Here is a 19,273-nt window from a genome sequence, read left to right as displayed (position 1 = left end):
CAGTGTTCAGGAGGAGGGTCCCATCATGTGTGGTTTCAGGGCATGTATGTGAGCATGAGGTTGCAGATGCATCATTACCTATACACACGCATAAGGTCACAGGGACTGGTGTCAGAGGGAAATGGGTGTCTGAGGATGAAGAGATGGCATGGCATGGTGACATCTTGGTTAATGTCACTTCCTGGACACAGGTATGAGCAGTTCTATGCACAGATATGCTGAGCTACCGGATGATGGGACTGTGGGCCTAGGATAGTTATTTGAGGTGTGTTTATATACACATGTTCAATGGCCTGGCTGCAGGAACACCCGTCCATCCTTCTGAGTGATTCACCTGGGCTACAGACACAAATGACCTGGGGGATATTCTACTCTGGAGCCCCATGTGATTCCTGCTGCCTTCACCAGCTCAAATACCAGGCTTAGAGCCCAGAACCTCCTGGGGCTAGATCCTCACTGGCACCTATGGAACTAACTGCAGGCACCATCAAGTGTTCCTGGAATAGCCCTGCCTCCCAGCCAGTGCTCCCATCCAGGTTCTCAGAGGCAGAAAGAACAAAGCATCAAAGGTGGCTAACATCCCATTCCCAGCAGCGGTTCGCCTCCCATTTCCCAAACTAGCTCCTTTTGCTCACTCATCAGACACAGTGAAGAGATGTACTAATATTGACCAGTGCCCTTCTCCGTGTTTGCTTTTGACATTAATACTTCCTCTTCTTCAGTTCTTTGAGCACAAGGGACACTTGGGTAACATCCAAGTGACATAAAGGGAGATTCTTCACCAGCACTTTCTCCAGAACCTGTAGCTTCGATGCAGCAACTCAGGTCCTGTTCACCAGTTACATACTACCTGCAAGGCACTCTGCCCACAGGCCCAACCCTGTGCCCTATGCTGGAACATACTGAGTGCTAAATTGTGCTAAAAGGCCTTGTAAGAATTAGTACCAGGATTTGAGTTTCCCCTTCACTGGGCATTCTCAAAGGGTTGCTATGACAAATCACCACACATTTAGAAACTCAAAGATTTATCACCTTCTTTTAATATGGTGTCTCATTATAGCCCAGGTTAGCCTCCAATTTGCCAGTAGTCAAGGATAACCTTAAACATCTGATCATCCTGCCTCCACACCTCCCAAGTGCTGGGGTTACAGGCACACATCCCATTTTGTTGGGCACCGAGGATAGAAGCCAGGGCTTCATGCGTGCCAGACAAGCAGTTTACCAACGGGGCTGCATTCTCAACACCCAAATATTCAGCTCTGGGGGTCAGGAGTTCAAGCAAGTCTTCCTAGGAGACATCACTGAGGTGCTGGCAGAGCTGTTGTCCTACGCTAAGACTTCTGGAGAGGGCTGTTTCTTTTCCCGGGGTTCTGAGGAAAAAACACAGCCCTGCCCAGTGCCATGCTCAGGACCCACACGCATGCCTGGGGCAGTCCACCCTGGGTGCCAAGGACAAAACAGAGGCGCCCTGGCACCTTCTGGCACCAGGCAATCAAGCCCCATTATAGTAAGCAAACATATGGTTTTGTGTGGGAGAAAGAGACAGAATGGTTGGTGTCCTGTGGACAGAGGTGAAGGCAATGAGGCGAGGACTGAGGTGGGTGCCCTGATTGCCACCCAGGGCCATGGTGATGTCTGGGCCTAGGGCTGCTGCCAGTGCCTATGTCTAGGTTCATGGCCCTGTTGCAATTGTGGTCTATGTTGCTGTCCACTGCTCCTGATACCACCAAAGGACAAGAGGACAGGGCTGTACAGAGCTGGCTCTGCCCCTCACTGAGTGCAACACTAGGGGAACTGGTTCTGCCCCTCACCAGCTGCAGCACTCAGGAGAGCAGGTCCTGCACCTCACTTGGGCAGCACAGTAGAGCTCTCCCTATAGACAGGGCAGGGGTGAGCAAGCCCCGAGGGCTAGAGAGTGAGATAGCTGGTAGCGCCCTCCTTGTCTGCCGTGTGGTGGTGAGGGCAAGGGAAAGATGCCGATCCGCCACTTTACCAGCCACAGCACTTAAGAACACAGGTCCTGCATCTTGTCTGGGCAGCACAGTAGAGCTGACTCTGTCGATGGGGGCACAGGTGAGCCAAGACCATCAACATGAGGGCGTTAGCCCCTTTGCTCACAATATCGTTCCTCCCTCTTTATGGCTGGACTCCTGGAGTTTGGCCCAGTGCTCAGCTGTGGATCTCTGCATCTGCTTCCAGAAGGTTCTGTGATGATAATCAAGGTAGTCAGCAATCTGATTATAGAAACAGCTGACTTGAGCTCATGGAAGCTCACTGACCCCAGACTGACAGCTGGGGAACCAGCATAAGACCAAAGTAGGCCCTCTAATGTGGGTGACAGTTGTGTGGCATGGGCAGTGGAATCAATATGTATCCCTCGTGCATGGCTGGCTCTTTGGAGCCCATTCCCTATGGAGGGATACCTTGCTCAGCCTAGATACAGCGGGGGGGGGGGGGGGAGCATTGGTCCTGCCTCAAGTGATGTGACAGACTTTGTTGACTCCCCATGGGAGGCCTCACCCTCTCTGAGGAGTGGATGGGAGTGGGGTGGGGGAAAGGAGGAGGGAGTGGGAAGATGGGAGGGAGAGGAAACTGGAATTGGTATATAAAATAAGACTTTTAAAAAATAAAAAAATAGAAAAAGAACATAAGGGTAGGAAATATGGCTCTATCCTACATCTGACATATGGTGGCATGGGCAAGGGAGAAATCCCCCCTCGCCCTTGCCACCTGTGGCAGGTAGGAGAGCTGAGCCTGGGGTCATAAGAGCAGGAGAGTTGTCCCTGTCCCTCACCAGCTGCAGCACTCAGGAGAGTGGCCCCTGCACCTCGCCTGGACAACACAGTAGAGCTGGCCCTGGTGGTGTAGATGTTGGTGAGCTGGCCCTGAGGGCATGAAACTGGTACAGGCCCTTATTCTTCACTGTTATATGGGGTGAATAAGCCCGGGCAATGCCAGAGAGCTCACCCCGGTGGTGAGAACGGAAGAGAGCTGGTGGGCTGACCAACCTGAAACTACCCAGGCCTGGAACCAATACCCACCCATCTATAATCTTCTGGAGCACATGAAGGGGGTATGTCCTGTAGATCCAAAGCTGTAGGATCTCCACAACACAGGACAACAGGATATCCAAGAGGAGTCCCAGTGAGGGCCCAGTATTGGCGGTGTAGCCGAAACCAGATGCCATTATACCAGACCAATGACTCTTTGCAATGTACACTTGCAAGAAAAATATATGAACTAAAGGATAAATTATACTGTGTGAGTCACTGGGCCACAGCACAGCTTCCTCAACAATATTTTTCTCTTTTTTTCTCTTAAAATTTATTTTATTTGGGGAGGGGGTTGCAAGGGCAGGGGGTGGATATGAAGGGGCGGGGAGATGAATGAGATCAAGATGCATGATGTGAAAGACACAAAGAATAAATGAAAAGAACATTTAAAAGAGCAAAGAAAATCAATTCACATGCAGCCTGAAAAGGCAGTAAACCCAGGCAGCAAAAAGTCTCAGGAGCAAGGAGGGCGACTTGATAATGGGCACCTCCATTCTTACCTCTGCCCAACCTCTGCCCTGGCATGACCCTCCCTAGTTTACAACTTCACCCTTCACATCTTCAAAATGGAAAGTCAGTCACTATGGAATCCTCTGAGGGTAAGTTCTGGAGATGGGCTATAGACCTGGGGCCTCCATCCAAGCGGTCTGTGAAGTCACAGAGCTGACAGTTCCACCTGACCCCGTAAATTCCATGTCGCCCTCCAGAGGATACTCAGAGGTGGTGGTGGCAGTGGTGGCCACTTCTTCCTCATTGACTCCCTTAGATCTCCATCCTCACACTTCATCCTTTAAAAAGGAAATCAATGCCCCGGTCAAGGAACACTGGGGACTCATGTGTCCAACCTGAAGACACAAGCCACTGCACCAGGCCCAGGAGGTGAGGCCAATAGCTCCTGCCTTTTCCCAGCCCATTAGCATTCTTGGGGATAAGCAGATCTTGTCAACTGTCCTTACAGAAGTAGCTGCTGAGGACAGAGAGGCTCAAAGTAGCTTCCCAAGGTCTCCTGGCAACGGCAGAGCACGAAGCACTTACCATGTCAACATGTATTTACTGAGGACCTGCTGTGAGCTAGGAGTGTTTGCAAGCTCACTGTCCTAATGCACCTCAGGCTAGTGTTGGGGACAAGGAGGCAAATATCTCTACCTCCCTTGGCAAGAATCACCTGGTCGCAGGTGACAGGAATTCCAACTTGTAATGATGCCTACTTCCTAGAGGGCATGCAAAACAATCCATGAGGGAAGAAAGACATTCTTAAAAACCACAGCATTTTAGCTCATCATTCTATATAATTATCTCATCCCTTGAGTTTAAGTTGGCACATAGTAACTGCGTGTTAATCGGGTGCAATGTGGTAATCTGGTACGTGTGGCGTATGTGTGATGGTGAAGTCAGGGTAATGAGTCGGCCTTTGTATTGGGAACCTTTAAACTCCTGTCTTCTGGTTATTTTGTGATACACTGGCCACCCTGCCATGGCCACATAGACCTCAGGAATGTGTGTATCTTGTATTTTTGGGAGGGCCAATAATACGTCCGCACAAGCAGCCACTGTGTAAGACTACATTCTCTCACTCTAACAAAGCGCAGGTGGTAGCTGTAAAGAGAAGAGGTTTGACTCGTGGTTTGAAAGTTCTAGTCCATAGTCAAGGGCCCAGTGGTCTTTGTGGCAAGAGAACACAATGAGAGAGCCAGAAGAAGGACAGTCACTTCATGAGTCAAGAAGTGGGGGGGAGGGAAGAGATTAGTAACCCACAATCCCTTTCCAGGCTATGTGTTTTCCCAGGATAAAAAACCTCCTACTAAGCCCCACCCCTTAAAGGCCCACAGCACCTCTAAACACCAACACTCTGGAAACCAAGTCTTTAACCTATCTGGAGACATTTAGTATCCAAAATACAACAGCTTGATGTGTGATTTCTTAGTAAATACACTCAAATAGAGAGAGTGTCCAATAAAAAAAATGTTCAGGAATTGCTATCTTACAAAATAAAGATGTTTCTATTTCCCTAACCAAGAGGAGCCAAGGTGGGGATAGTGTCAGAATGAGTGATCTTGAGAGTTCTCTGATGCTCCCCAACTTCAGGCTCCCACTGTGCTGTGCCTCTCTCTCTTAGCACCTCCTGTGGCAGGTCACCAAGCTACCTCAGTCCAGTGTCATGGAGAAGCATGGCTATCCAGGGAGGGAGGAGAGTGGGCCTGGCCTCCTATGGGGTTCATTGCAGCAAAGAGAAGCTTTTATCATTCCCACCTCCCTTCCCCATGGGAAAGCCATGACAGGCTTTGACCAGTTAGGACCGTACTATGATAGCCACAGTACCCACACACCTTGTCTCAAAAGAGACCCAGATTTGAGGTCTATCAGACCTCATCTGTCCCTGATTCACGGCTTCTTAATCTGAAACGTGTTGACACCATGGACCTTGTAGGATGTAAAATGTGGTTGTGAACCTTGTCATCCTCAGGGGCGTCCAAAGAGGCCACATCAGCAGAACGACCGAGGCATCCTCAGCAAACATGAGTGAGCAAGAACAGAGAACTGGGGCTCCGCTGGCACCTGGCGCAAAATTGGGGGTAGATCAACCAAGAGGCACACACCAAGCCTGGGACCCCCAGGTCTCTGCAAGTCCATGTCCTGAGGTCTATGTTCTTGTGGTCTGTCTTCTCTGCAGATGACGCTTCCCTGTTGCTTTCCGGCATCAACACCCCAGGTCCCAGCCTAACCCAGTTCATCCTGGGATATATGTGTATGTATATATGTGGAAGAACTAGCTTGAGTAGCAGGAGCCAGGGAGGGGGAGCAGCTTCAGACCAGGTTCTTCTAGGACTCATGTTGCCCTGGGGTGGCAGTGTATGCAAGGAGCTACAGGATGACCCACCCATTCCAGGTAGGGTCTCCCTGGAAGGGAAAGTAAAAGGAAACCTTGCTGGCATAGGAGGAACTGTCCCCAAGTCCTTCTCTACTTTGGCTCCATTAATCCACCCACCAATCATCCAATATCCATCAACACACCCATCCATGCATCCATTTTCTGTCTACCCACTCACCATTGGGCCATTCACCACCTGCCCCTTGTTTTCATTTGTTAATACAGTCATCCCTCTGTCCATTCATCAGCCCTCTGGCTCTCCATGGTCCCATTCTACTATCTTCCAATCTTCCAACCCAAAAACTCACCCTCTTTTTCCTTCTCCCTCCATGCATACACCCACCTTCTCATTTATCCTGAACCCCTACTTACTAACCTAAGCTATGTTACACCCTAGAAGGACACAGCCCTGGCCAGGCTCCTGGTGTCCAGGGATGGCATTAGCACACACCATCTTTTGTGCTGCCAAGTGTTAACAGTGCCAGGCTCTGTTAACTGCCATTTCCAAGTAAGACTTGCCCATAGGCCTTGAACTTACAGCTACTTATATAAGCTGAGACAGGGGCTATCCTGGGCTCAACCATCAAATCAAGAGGGTCTTGCAGCTCCAAGGACAGTCAGTGAGTACTTACAAAGGGACCAAGATGAGGGTACAACTCCTTGTTGCCATCCTGTCTCCTCTTCAGCCTGGCTCACCTGCCTGGCCTGCTTCCTGAGGACTCAGGCCCAGCAAGTTCTACTTAACACCTGCAGGTAAACAGGAGAGGGGAAGGATGGTGGGGGAGGGGGGAGCAGTGACAGTGCCCTCATTAGTTTGGCTCTTCCCGGGCTAGTCAGACCAGATGAGCCATCCTCAATCTGGCTTTTCACATCCCCCATCTCAGACCTTCTGTAACTACCCACTGCTCAGCTCCCCAGCATGTACCTTGCCCGACCCTTCTTTTCCTAGAATGCCCTCATTCTGCTTCGTTCCATGGAACCACAGGGCCTGCAAGGCTGGGGTCCTCACTCCCTGAACATCCCACCCAGTTTCCCACGTCACTCTTTTGCCAGTGTTCTTCCTGGCCAGAATAACCTCACCCACACCCACTTCTCTCCCTGTGCTTACTTAGTCTACATAAATCCCCCTTCTGAGATGCCCACCTCATTCATTAATTTAAACTTTACATTTTAAATATTACCTAAAGTCTCCCCTGGGCCCAGCCTTGCACCGCCTCCACCACCACCATGGGCTTCCAGCCAGGTGGAAAAACAATACCAGGCTAAGATTGCAGGGTGGCACAGAGACAGCTGACCTGAACTCATGGGAGCTCACAGACTCGGGACTGACAGCTAGGAAACCTACATGAGGCCAACCCAGGGCTTCTGCATGTGGGTTACGGTTGTGTAACGTGGTCTGTTTGTGGGGCTCCTAGTAGTGAGATCAAGAGCTGTCCCTGATACAATCTGGCTTTTGGGAACCTATTCCCTATGCTGGGATGTCTCACCCCGTCTTGATGCAGGGCGAGGAGCTTGGTCCTGCCTCAACTTGATTTGCCATGCTTTGTTGCCACCCCTTAGAGGCCTTCCCCTTTCAGAGTGGAGGAAGATGGATGAGGGGGTGGATGGGAGGTGGGGGAAGGGAACAGAAGAGGAGGGAGGGGAAACTGTGATTGGTATGTAAAACAAACGAAAAAAAATTTAATTAAAAAAAAGGTCTCTCTGCCCCCCTCTCCTTTCTCTTCTCTCTCCTCTCTCTCTCTCTCTCTCTCTCTCTCTCTCTCTCTCTCTCTCTCTCTCTCTCTCTCTCTCTGCCCCCCCTTCTCCCTTTCCCCTCCATAACCCCCTAAATAAATATTTAACATGTTCTGTCTGAAAAAAAAAAGAAAAGATTGCAGGGTGAGGTGACTTTGGAGGTTCTAGAAGGAGGGGGCATTAGAGATGGTCCCTGAAGGACAAGCTCGATAAGAAGGGGAATAGGAAGGGACAAGGGACAGATGGAACAATGGAGCAAGGGCAAGGGGAGCCTGCCAGACTGCAGCTGACCTTGACAGGGGCCTCTCTGCTTCTCAGGTGCAAGCTGCTCTGCCAGAAACTCATGGAGAAGATGGGCCTTCTGGCCCTCTGTGCTTTTGGTGCGTCTCCAGGGCCCTGCCTAGGGGAGGCAACCCCAGACTCAGGCCCATTTTGGGAGAGGGAGAGGTGACCCTGTCTGTCACGCTGTCAGTGAGTGCTGCCCTGCAGCTTAAGAGCAAAAAACAGTCGTCGAAGCCAGCCAGTGCTTTGAAAACATTTTAGAGTCAAGAACAGTGGATATGTTTTAAGTACTCTTAAATAATAGATGCAAACCAGCCTGGAGCTCATAAAATGCAGGAAAGAGCATGTTACCGTCTCTCAGTCCACTATGCAGTAGAAGGAGGTGTATCATTTGGCTTACGTGGCAGACATCTCACAGAGGACTTGGTTTGAGCATGATGTAGATATTACTGTATTCCCATCTTACAGAGGAGGACCCTAAGCTCCGGAAAGATTAAGCGACTTCTCCTGAAGTTACACAACCCTAACTTAGATGCCTTAATTCCAGAACCCAAGCTTTCAACCTTTTGAGTTAAGTGGGTCATTCTTGTTCTCTTGGCCCACAGGCTTCTGGGTGTTTTCCATCCATTTACCATCAAAAATGGAAGTCTGGCAGGTGAGTGTGAGACCCCTCCACAGGCCCCATGGCTGACAGACCTAACTAAGCCATCAATATCCCTCTGTAGTTCCTCCTCCTCTCACCGAATCTGGATGATGCTCCGTTCTTGACTCATCCCAGATCCAAATCGCTACCTTTGTCACCCCACCCACCGCACCGGAACCCCTCTCCTGTATGTGACTCTCACAGACCACACAGGCATCCCTCCACCATCATGGGGCTTTCCTGTCATTCACCCCACAGTGGCCCATCTCCTTCCTCTAGACCACCCCTAAACTAAGGCATGAGGAACCACACTGCCCTTTCTGCCCTCTCTGCTTCAGTTAGTGGAGACTCACCATCAGGTTTGGTTTTCTGGGGAAGAAGGAAGAAGAACCCAGTGACAAGAGCTACTGATAAAATCACAGAGACCCATAGAGAGTGGGTGGAGGGTGCTGGGGGACTGTCTCTCTCCTTCCTCTCACTCTGTGTAAACCACTGTACTCTTTGAGGTCTAGTTGAAAGATCACAGCCTCCAGGCACACCAAAGCAAAGGAAATCACAATTTTCCTTTTCCTCCAATTTTTGTAACCATGATCACCTCTCCAACTGTACCGGCCACCCCTTATTGGAAGCAGGCAGGTGTGACTCATATAAGCAACAGCCATTTCAGTGCTAAGCACAGGGGACTGACTTTATCAGTGCTGGGTGGCTGGTTACCAGGCGGAAGTACGAATAGAGAAAGCATGGATAGAAGATAGAACTGACAGATGGATGGATAATCACAAAGGGGGGAAAAACGCTCTGAATTTGGATAGATGGCATTCGGGTGGATAGATGGGAGATTAAATATGAAGGTGGAAGACTGGGCAGTGGTGGCACATGCCTTTAATCCCAACACACAGAGAGAGGCATGCAGAGCTCTGTGAGTTCAAGGCCAGTCTGGTCTACAGCTAGCTCCAGGACAGCCAGGGATACATAGAAAAACTCTCTCAAAAAATATAAAAAAACATTAAATATGAAAGTAAATGAATGAATGGATTAATGGCCATGAGAGAGCAGAGATGAAGCATTTATCGGGCCCAGATTAGGTCGCCTGACTGAGATCCCTGCTTTCCTCAACACTCTACCAGGATGACAGCATAAACAGCCCACTGCAGAGCCTGAGGTAAGCATACTACTTACTAGTCCTATGGCTGGAATCTGGGGCATATCCTTAGCCAAAAATATGGACCCGCACTCAGACCACCCTGGATGTGAATCCTAGCTCCTGTAAATTCTATGTGACTGAGCTTATGCAAGTCATCTCTTTTTTCTGGACTTTTGACTCCTCATTTGTGAGATGAGACATAGCTTTCATGTTGTTCTGGGTAAACAGGCATTAAAAAAAAAGACATCAAACATCCTGAATAGTTACTGACTCATAATCGGTGCTCAGCAAATCATAGCTGAGAAGAAATAACAAGTCACTGCCTGGTGGCAGCATTACACAGACAAAAAATACTCATGAATATTTTGGGAGGGTTGAGCTGGACTTAAGGAAGTTCCAAGTAAAAGGAAGAGAAGGGGTAAAGCTTTAAGACTAAGAACCTGAGAGTGGTGTGGGGGGGAGGCAGACCCAGGAGAGTGGAAGGTTTTAAAGGTCATTCAGTAAGACTCACTCACAGAAAGATAGCAAGGGCAACATCCACATGATAAAGCAATCAATTCTTGCTTTACCTCCTTGTTGATAAGGATGTACCAGGAGAAGGTACGACATCACACTGGGGAAATCCAGGACCTACGAGGTAGCATGAACCAGCTCATTGCCAAACTCCAGGAGATGGAAGCCATGTCCGATGAGGTGAGATGCTGCCATTGGACCCTTCACCACCCAATGTCTTCTTGATGCTGTTTTTTTATATACCAAGCTATCTTTTTCCTTCATCTCATCCCTCATTCTGATAGAGCATATCTTCCCCCAACCCTCACCAATAACTTCATGAAAAAGAGTAAAAGAAGAGTGTTATATGGCTTTTTCCTAATTTTTTTAGAATGTGCATGTTTTAGAATATCCTCATCTTATACTTAACACCTAATTGATAGTTTTGCTAGGTATAGAAGTTTAGAAAGTTTCTCCTGAAAATTCTGAAGGAAGCCCATCATATTCTAGTTTTACCATTGCTACTGAAAATTACACCATTCTGAACTTTCACCCCTTGGGTCTAATCTGGTGTTTGTTTTGGCTTTACTTTTATTCCCATAAACTATAATGTTCCTTTTGTGTCTAGTATAACCTGTCTGGGGGTTGATATTATTGAATATATACATTGATGTTCTTCAAAACTTCTTAAAAGTCTTCATTCTTAATCTCTGAAAATATTCCTTCTTATCCATAACCTCTTTTTTTCTCTTGTATTCTGATTATATCTATGCTAGACCTATAGAGTGGGTTCCAAGTTTTTCCCACCTGATTTATTCCTTGTTCTTCATTCTTTTTCTCTATGACCTAAGTTTTGACAGTTTTGTCTCAGCTTTCTTCAGACTCACTTGCAATCCTGCATTCTGTATATAAACCCAACCATTCATTTCATATATTGCATTATTTTATTTTAGAATTCATAGTCAATATATTTTCACTTCATAGACTTAATTCTACCTCAATTCACCATTTGTCTGTGTTTTCTTTTTTCCTTTAAGATATTGGTCATGGTTCTTCTTAAATCTTTGTCGACCGACTCCAGTATTCTGTTTCTGTTTTACTTTTCCCACTTTGCATCGTCTTTTGATCTTACCTATTAATGTCTAGTAATTTGGGGTGTTTTCTGGACATGATATAAAAGAACTTACATAATTGCAAATATCACTGTGGAAATATTCTTTGCTTCATAGGAAAGATGAAGTAACCATGCCACTTTTTTCTTGGTGAGTATTAAGCTGGTTTAGATAGACAGACACAGATTGAAATTTTTATAAGATTTATTAGAGGTTTTGGGCTGATTTGGATTTCTGCCCTGTCATCTTCAAAACTTTGTCAAATGTCTTAATGGGAATTCTTAACCATATGTTTGAGGGCTCTTCAGCTTTCTGGTTTGTCTTCTAGCCCCACATGAATATAAAATCCCTGACCCCAGTGGCACCTTCCTTACCAGAAGCAGATTCCATCCTCCTGGTATCTCTGTCTTCCGAGGCTCTCCACTGCTGCCCAAGCTTCAATCTTACAGCTTCACACATCTGATCCCATATCTACCTAGCTTTCAGGTCCTCCTTTAAAATCAGGGTGGAAACCTCTGTGATTCTGTAATTCTTGTATTCTTTACAAAATCAGCATCATATGATGGTGCCAAGGTCTGCTACAAGCTCAAGGAGAAGTCAGGTCTCCCTGGACCAGGGCTATTGTGGCCTCTGAATGCCTAAATGACTGAAGACGGTGAGACCAATCCTGGATAAACACTGTCTTACACAATCCTTTGCGAGCAGGGTACCCCAGAGGCACTTTCTTCTCAAGAATAAATCTTAAAAATAAATTTGTTCTTTCATACCCTTGTACCTGCTGTGGCGGGTTCTGGACAGGTCTTGCGATACCCTTAAGACCCCACTCCTCTTGTCCTGATGAAAAGCATTTGGTTTCTTTTTAAGAACCAGAACCACCCTTCCTCTCTACTTTAAGTGTGCCCTTTTCCTGGCCAAATCAAGTATTTCTGCTCTGTTCTTTGCTCCCAATTCTTGCTGTAACCCTAGCTGAAAAGCATCCAGAAATAGCTATGTCATTGCCTAAATACTATACTGTCTTAGAACCTCCCCCGTATAGATTGGCTAGCCCATCACATTTAAACTCATCCTTCCATAAAGAGGAAGGAAGTTCCATACAGTGGAACACGGCAAAGGTAATAGATACATTCTTTACCAGAACATAACAAGAATACCCCCTGGTCCGAATCCTGGTAGAGTCCTCAGTCTCATCTGAAACCACATGAACGTGGCCTGAACTTCCCAGACACTTGTCTTCAATATGATTAAGCTCTGTAAGCCTTAGAGCACTCTAGGGCTTCTCTAGCCCGTTTTTGACAAATTCTTCCAAATTCCTCCCACAAATCAATTTCTAAGGCTTAAGAACCACATGGTCAGGTTTAGCCACAGCAACAACCTCATTCTTCTGGTACTAATTTTCTGTGTTTATTTTATTGTCATTGTGACTAAATAAATAGTGTAACAACTTAAAAGGAGGGATCATTATTTTTGGCTCAGGGTTTCAGAGAACTCAGTCAATTCTTGCTTGGCACAGTGTACTAGACAGAACATTATGGTAGTTGGAGTGTGTCACAGAGGCTGTTTAATTTACCTCATGGCCAACAGGAAAGAGAGCAGAGCTGCAACAGGAAAGGGACAGAGCAAAACAGAGTCCCCAGGGACACATCTCAATGACTTATTTATTACAGTTAGACTCAACTCCTGAACTTTCTAGAACCCCCCAAAACAGTGTCACCGATTATGAACCTTGTGTGGAAAACACATAGTCAAATGATAAACACCATTAATCAAAGCACCCACAAATTACCTGTCACATGACCTGGCTTCCTCACAACGTGACTTTGAGACCCCAGAGGTACAAGCAACATTATTGTAAGTCCTTTGGACTCAGTCACAAAGCATCTTTTCTGCCCTAGTCCACACTGATGGGCAGAGGACCCTGGACAACTCCCCACAACACATACCTCTTTGAGAAGATATCAGTGTCAGATGGAAAAATTAGAGTGTGGAACAGGAAATCTTGTTGCAGCCATTGTTGAACAAAAGAACTGGCCTCCACTGGAGGTGTCTAGGCAGAATAGCTGACTGTAACTGGGCATTGACTGTGCACAGAGCTTTGCAGTCTTCCTCTGCCAGGTCAGGGGAGAGCATAGGAGCCCAGAACCTGCAAGATGCTGGCTCTGCTCTTACAGCTGGGTGAGTACCAGAGCTTTATTCCTGTAGGCTACAGTATTCTCACCTCGAAGGTGGAGTGACAATTGCCCAAATCTCCCCAGAAGGCTATAGGGGATGACAGTGAACAGGTCTACACATAGTGTGGCTTCACATAGCTCTCTCATACCTAACAACATTCCACAGCCATGGTGGCAGACAGGAATTTTGCCCCATCTTACAGACTTAGAAAATCTAGATTCAGAGGCACCGTATTGCCCAAGACCCACAGCGGAAAGGTCTGTCTTCTTCCAGAGGCCCTACCTTTGACCTCCCTAAGTCTCTAGGACCTCCATGTGACATCTTACAACATGAACTTGAAAGGTCATAACACACCCAGAGGATGGGGTGACTTCGTGTCTCTGGGTTTCCTCATAGTATAGCAATTGGGTCATCCTACTAGGGGCCATCCACAGCCTCTGAAGGTGGGAGAGATGTCCTACGACCACCTGTCCATCTGTCAGGGACACACAGATGAGGCTCATAATTCTTAAGAATATAACAGGACACGGCCTTTGTTTTCTGCCTTCTCAGCAAAAAATGGCCCAGAAGATAATGAAGATGATACAAGGTGACTACATTGAAAAGCCAGACTTTGCCCTGAAGTCCATAGGTACGTGACCTGCCTCCCCCATCAGCCCACCACAGACCTGAAGTCCATAGGTACGTGACCTGCCTCCCCCATCAGCCCACCACAGACCTGAAGTCCATAGGTACGTGACCTGCCTCCCCCATCAGCCCACCACAGACCTGAAGTCCATACGTACGTGACCTGCCTCCCCCATCAGCCCACCACAGACCTGAAGTCCATAGGTACGTGACCTGCCTCCCCCATCAGCCCACCACAGACCTGAAGTCCATAGGTACGTGACCTGCCTCCCCCATCAGCCCACCACAGACCTGAAGTCCATACGTACGTGACCTGCCTCCCCCATCAGCCCACCACAGACCTGAAGTCCATACGTACGTGACCTGCCTCCCCCATCAGCCCACCACAGACCTGAAGTCCATACGTACGTGACCTGCCTCCCCCATCAGCCCACCACAGACCTGAAGTCCATAGGTACGTGACCTGCCTCCCCCATCAGCCCACCACAGACCTGAAGTCCATACGTACGTGACCTGCCTCCCCCATCGTGACCTGACCTGCCGCTCCCATCCACCCACCACAGACCTACTTCATGAGGTGCCTGCCCACACTGCTGCTACCGTGAGGTCTAGCCTCGGAGCGAAACTCTGCTCCCACCTGGCTTCTTGCTGCAGTTTCCTTTCTCTGATAAGGGTGGGCAACAGGAACCCATGGCCCTCAACTCTATCCATGCCCCTCCACCACCCCCCACCCCTTCCATTCCCCAAACCTGGGGCTCAGTGCATGGAGGAGACCCTGCAGTAGAAAGGCTGACTTTGGAAACCAGCAAGTAGACCCAATGGTAGTCAGGGAGTGAACTCAGGGAGACTAGAGAAGCTGTCTAGGGAAGAGAAGACCCCTCGCCTTGGGAGACATTTGGCTTGAGACCTAATGAGGAAGGAAGGACATTCCAGCCAGTGGGATGAATGTATAAGTTGTCCATGGGATAAGGCCACAAGAGAGAGCTCAGACTGCTTGAAGGTGGGAGTGGGGCCCAACCAGACAACACCAGTTGACCCGGGCACCTCAGACCTCAAGGAAATGTGGGATCAGATGGAAGAGCCCCTCTCCAGAACCAGCCAAGGCCTCCTTCACTTTTCAAGCCCGGCCCCCTCTGCACCCTGCACATACATGCAGTTGTTTCCAGCACACCCGACCAATGGCTGGGAAACACCAATGCATTAGTTCCTTGGGCACACAGCCTGGGCAAGCTACTCTTATACTACTAACTACAGTGTTCATCGCATCACCTAGAGGGGCACACTGAGCTCCAGAGATGGCAGGGATTCAGCCCAAGCAGAAGCATGCCCTCTGACAGAGGCTAAGACACACCCTCCCCCATACAGGAGCCAGCATCGACTTTGAGCACACATCAGCCACATACAACCACGACAAGGCCCGCTCCTACTGGAACTGGATCCGGCTGTGGAACTACGCGCAGCCCCCGGACGTGATCCTTGAGGCAGGGGGCAGGGCAGGGGACAGCAGGAGGGCCGGGGGAGGGCTAGTAACAGAGGGGCAGCAAAATTGAGGGCAGCAAAAGGAAGGAGAGACGAGGCAAAGACAAGGTAGGGGGCAATGGACACGATGAACGCTGTGGGGGAGGGAGAACAAGAGTGGACCCACAGGAAGGCTTCTGGCAGGAGGACACAGTGATCCCCACCCAGTCCTGACACTTTGGGGTTTGAGAACTCTCAAGCCATCTTCGGGGGAGGGAGGAACGGCGGAGATGAACTTCCTTTGCAAAGGAAGACATGAAGCCAAGAAGCCAGATCACCTGCTCATGTGGTATGAGGCAGAGTCAACATTCAAACACTCAGCCCTCAGAAAATTCTGCCTTACAGATGGAGGACCTGAAGCCCAGAGAGGGGAATGGGCCTGTCCAAGTCCCAGAGCAACTACAAACCACTGAGATCTCATTAGCCTGGGGCAGCACCACAACCACAGGCCGCCTGTCTATGGGTCCCACCCTGAAGGAACTCTCAGAGTCCACCTAGGACAGTGGCCTCCCAGGGGTAGAGAAGCCTCCCATTGGGGTGGATGGAGACAGCAAGGTCCATTGTGGAATGAGTTGTTAGTGAGGACCTGGGACATGGGGAAGGAATCACAGGATAGCAAGCACTGACCGGGAAGATAGGTGGTGCAGCCCAGACAATAGAGGAGCCAAGTCTGGCTGTGAAACACTGGCTTCAGTCAGGTCTGGGGCAAAGTCTCTGCCACCCAGGCTTCTGCACCTCCAAGCCTGGCCACCCAGCACCAGTGTCCCAAGTCACCAGACATACTTGACTTCCCTTGGGTTGGCATGCCTCTCCCAGCTAACTGCTGCTCTCCCTTGTCCCAGCTCCTGCAGGAATCCAAGATCCCCCCCCCCCACCCGACCAAAACCTAGCCTCACAGCTCCAGATCAGGGTGGAGCATTCCGTGTCTTCAAAAAGCCCGGCACCTACTGGATGAGTAGCTTCCCTGTGTACTGTGAGGCCAACCCTCTTTCCATCCTGGGCTTCTGTGTCTCATTTTATGGGTCAGATCATGGTGGTTACCAGCAAGCCAGTTCCGGGGCCAAATTGTCAAGTTACACTTACAGCTCTGACAACCCTGGGCCATTCACTTCCCTGCTCTGAGCCTCAGTTTCCTCCTCTGCATAGGGAGAACATGTTCATGTCTGAGCCCTAGGGTGACAGCGAAAGCATGCAAAGGATGTTGGGAGTGTGGGATAGCTGAATAAGGAAATGAATGGACGGATGAGCAGGCCCGGAGAACAGGACTGGGAGGTCCCACGCAGGCCTGGCTCTCCCTGAAATGCTAGAGGCAAGCTCTGTAGGCAGAGAGGATGGCCACCTTCGGGAGGTCAAGGAAATGTGAGGAGTAGGGAAAGAGGGACTCCGTCCATCCAACCCAGGCCCCTCATGCCTGCTCTTCCAGCCCAATGTGACCCCTGGCAACTGCTGGGCCTTCGCCGGCGACCGTGGCCAGGTGACCATCCGTTTGGCCCAGAAAGTCTACCTGTCCAATCTTACACTGCAGCACATCCCCAAGACCATCTCACTGTCGGGTAGCCTGGACACCGCACCGAAGGACTTTGTCATCTATGTGAGCACACGACAGAGAGCCAGGCTGGGCTGAAGGGACCACCTTGGAGGGTGGTAGTCCAAACCTTGAGAGAACCCGTTCACATAGCTGAGGGGATGTGGCTTAGCTAGGTTGGGAAGGGCCAGAGTGGGGCACGGCTCAGTTGTCCAGGACCAACAGAGACACCTGTCTAGTTCAACCAAGGCTTTCCTGAGGTAAGAGAGACTGTTGGGCTTTATTCTGCTGAGGCAGCCCATAAAGGCATCAGTAGAATCCAGAGAAGGACTCAGAAGCAACCTGACCCTTACTGGTGGGGTTGGAAGTAGACCTCAGCTTCTGACTCCTCATGCAGGGTTCCTGGTGTCCCGGACACCAGGCTGTGACACTGCTCACTTTGATGAGGAGCCCCCTTCCCCACCCCAGGAGTTGCGCAAGTCTCAGCCTGCTGTATTTCATGCCTCATTGTCTGCTTCCACAGGGCATGGAGAGCCCCCCAAGGGAGGAAGTGTTCCTGGGGGCATTCCAGTTTCAGCCAGAAAACACCATCCAGACGTTCCCACTCCAGGTATCTGGGGAAACCACAAAAGGGTATCTGCAGAGTGTACCCCATGTGCAGCTCTCCCCGGTCCCCTACAGCCCCGAGGGGTAGTCACTCTAGCCCACTTGACACTTGAGGACACTGAAGAGACGTGAAGCTGCTGCCTGGGGCCCCGAGTAGCACTCAAGGGGAGCCCTCTGGCTCCAGTTAGTCTTCCCCATTCTCTGGTCCCTCCAGGAATCCCCTTGCTGCATCTCTTTCCTGGATAACAAATGTTGAACACAAAGTGCCCATCGAGTATGACTCCTGGCTCCAAACTTAAGGCCTCTATGCTAGGAGCCCATAGTGGGCACCTCATCTGGCTATAAGAGAGGAAACTGAGGCCTGGAGGAAGTTGGGCACAGACAGAAGCAGGACTGGATGAGCTGGCAATGTGACTGTCCAAGTTTGGGGTCTGCATATTGCTGGTCCAAATCTAAACCTCGTCATATCTGGGCTCCAGGCTTCAGGATCCCTTCTGCAATTCCCTGGGAGGCTAAAACACATACTGAGTGTTGGTTTGAGTTTTATAGCAGAACTGAGGGGTGAACACTTGCTAGGCAGGTGTTCTGCCGCTCAACTACATCCCCCACCCTCTCTTTTAACTTTGAGACAGAATCTCACTATGTGGCTCAGGCTGGCCTCACTAGCAGTTGGGATTAATGGCCTGAGCCACCAGTCCTGCTTTGCCTTTTCCACAGTGGGCAGGGGACTTGATAGACACCATCTCCAACCACTGTAGGCACTGGGAACGGAGGGGCTAAGTTTTCAGAGAAGCCATGACATGCCAGGGGCTGATGAGCCAAGAGCTCCTTTCATGTCCACAGTAATCCTGGAGAATAACTATTAGCACTCCCTTTCTACAGAGGGGAAACTGAGGCCCAGAGAGGCACAGTAGCTTGCTGAGGACCCCACAGCATCACACTGCCAAGTTCCATGGCTGAGCATCTTCCCTACGGTGCTCAGTCTGTGCTTCTGGCCTCAGCACCTTCCATCTTAGCCCCCAAGTCCTGAGTCCATTCCCCTCTGGGACTCTATTGTCACACCTGTGAAATGGGAAAGTTCCCTTCTTCCAAGGCTCCTCTGGTGGGTGGAGCAGAGGCCTGGAGGGAGCTGCCACTCTGTGTCTCTGTTTCAGAACCAGCCGCCCAGGGGCTTTGCTGCAGTCAAAGTGAAGATCTCCAGCAACTGGGGGAACCCCCGCTTCACCTGCCTGTACCGTGTGCGTGTGCACGGCTCCGTTACTCCTCCCAGAGACTCGCACCTAGCACCCCTGTCCTAGAGAGTAAAGTATCTCCTTTGGTCCCAGCCAAGTCTGAGTGTCTTTGAGCCGTGATGTAGTGCAGTAGACTGGCTTGGGAATGCTGTGGGTCACTGCCTGCCAGGCACCTGGGTATTTTCCTAACAGTCCCAACTGTCCCCTTTCCACATAGGAGGACAGTGACAGCTCTGAGTAATAGGTGACTTATGAGAATTCACAGCC

The 19,273-nt window shown here is 49.6% G+C and overlaps 1 protein-coding gene across 2 annotated transcripts; it reads left to right on the top strand.

Moving 5' to 3' along the window:
• Window positions 1-3,858: 3,858 nt before the first annotated feature.
• Window positions 3,859-19,072, top strand: Sun5 (Sad1 and UNC84 domain containing 5). Of its 2 annotated transcripts, XM_038332089.1 has the most exons (13): window positions 3,859-3,932; window positions 5,518-5,573; window positions 5,725-5,799; window positions 6,609-6,675; window positions 7,975-8,036; window positions 8,544-8,593; window positions 9,709-9,743; window positions 10,310-10,418; window positions 14,051-14,129; window positions 15,491-15,606; window positions 17,067-17,234; window positions 17,692-17,778; window positions 18,929-19,072. In XM_038332089.1, the coding sequence occupies exons 1-13, from the start codon at window positions 3,859-3,861 to the stop codon at window positions 19,070-19,072; spliced, it is 1,122 nt and encodes a 373-aa protein (XP_038188017.1). The 2 variants fall into 2 exon arrangements, with proteins under 2 accessions (XP_038188017.1, XP_038188018.1); XM_038332090.1 differs by lacking the exon at window positions 5,725-5,799.
• Window positions 19,073-19,273: the final 201 nt, after the last annotated feature.

The sequence above is a fragment of the Arvicola amphibius genome, chromosome 5 (genome assembly GCF_903992535.2).
Source record: "Arvicola amphibius chromosome 5, mArvAmp1.2, whole genome shotgun sequence".
In the NCBI taxonomy this organism is placed as follows: Eukaryota; Metazoa; Chordata; class Mammalia; order Rodentia; family Cricetidae; genus Arvicola; species Arvicola amphibius.
This window is presented reverse-complemented; position numbering and strand designations above follow the sequence as displayed.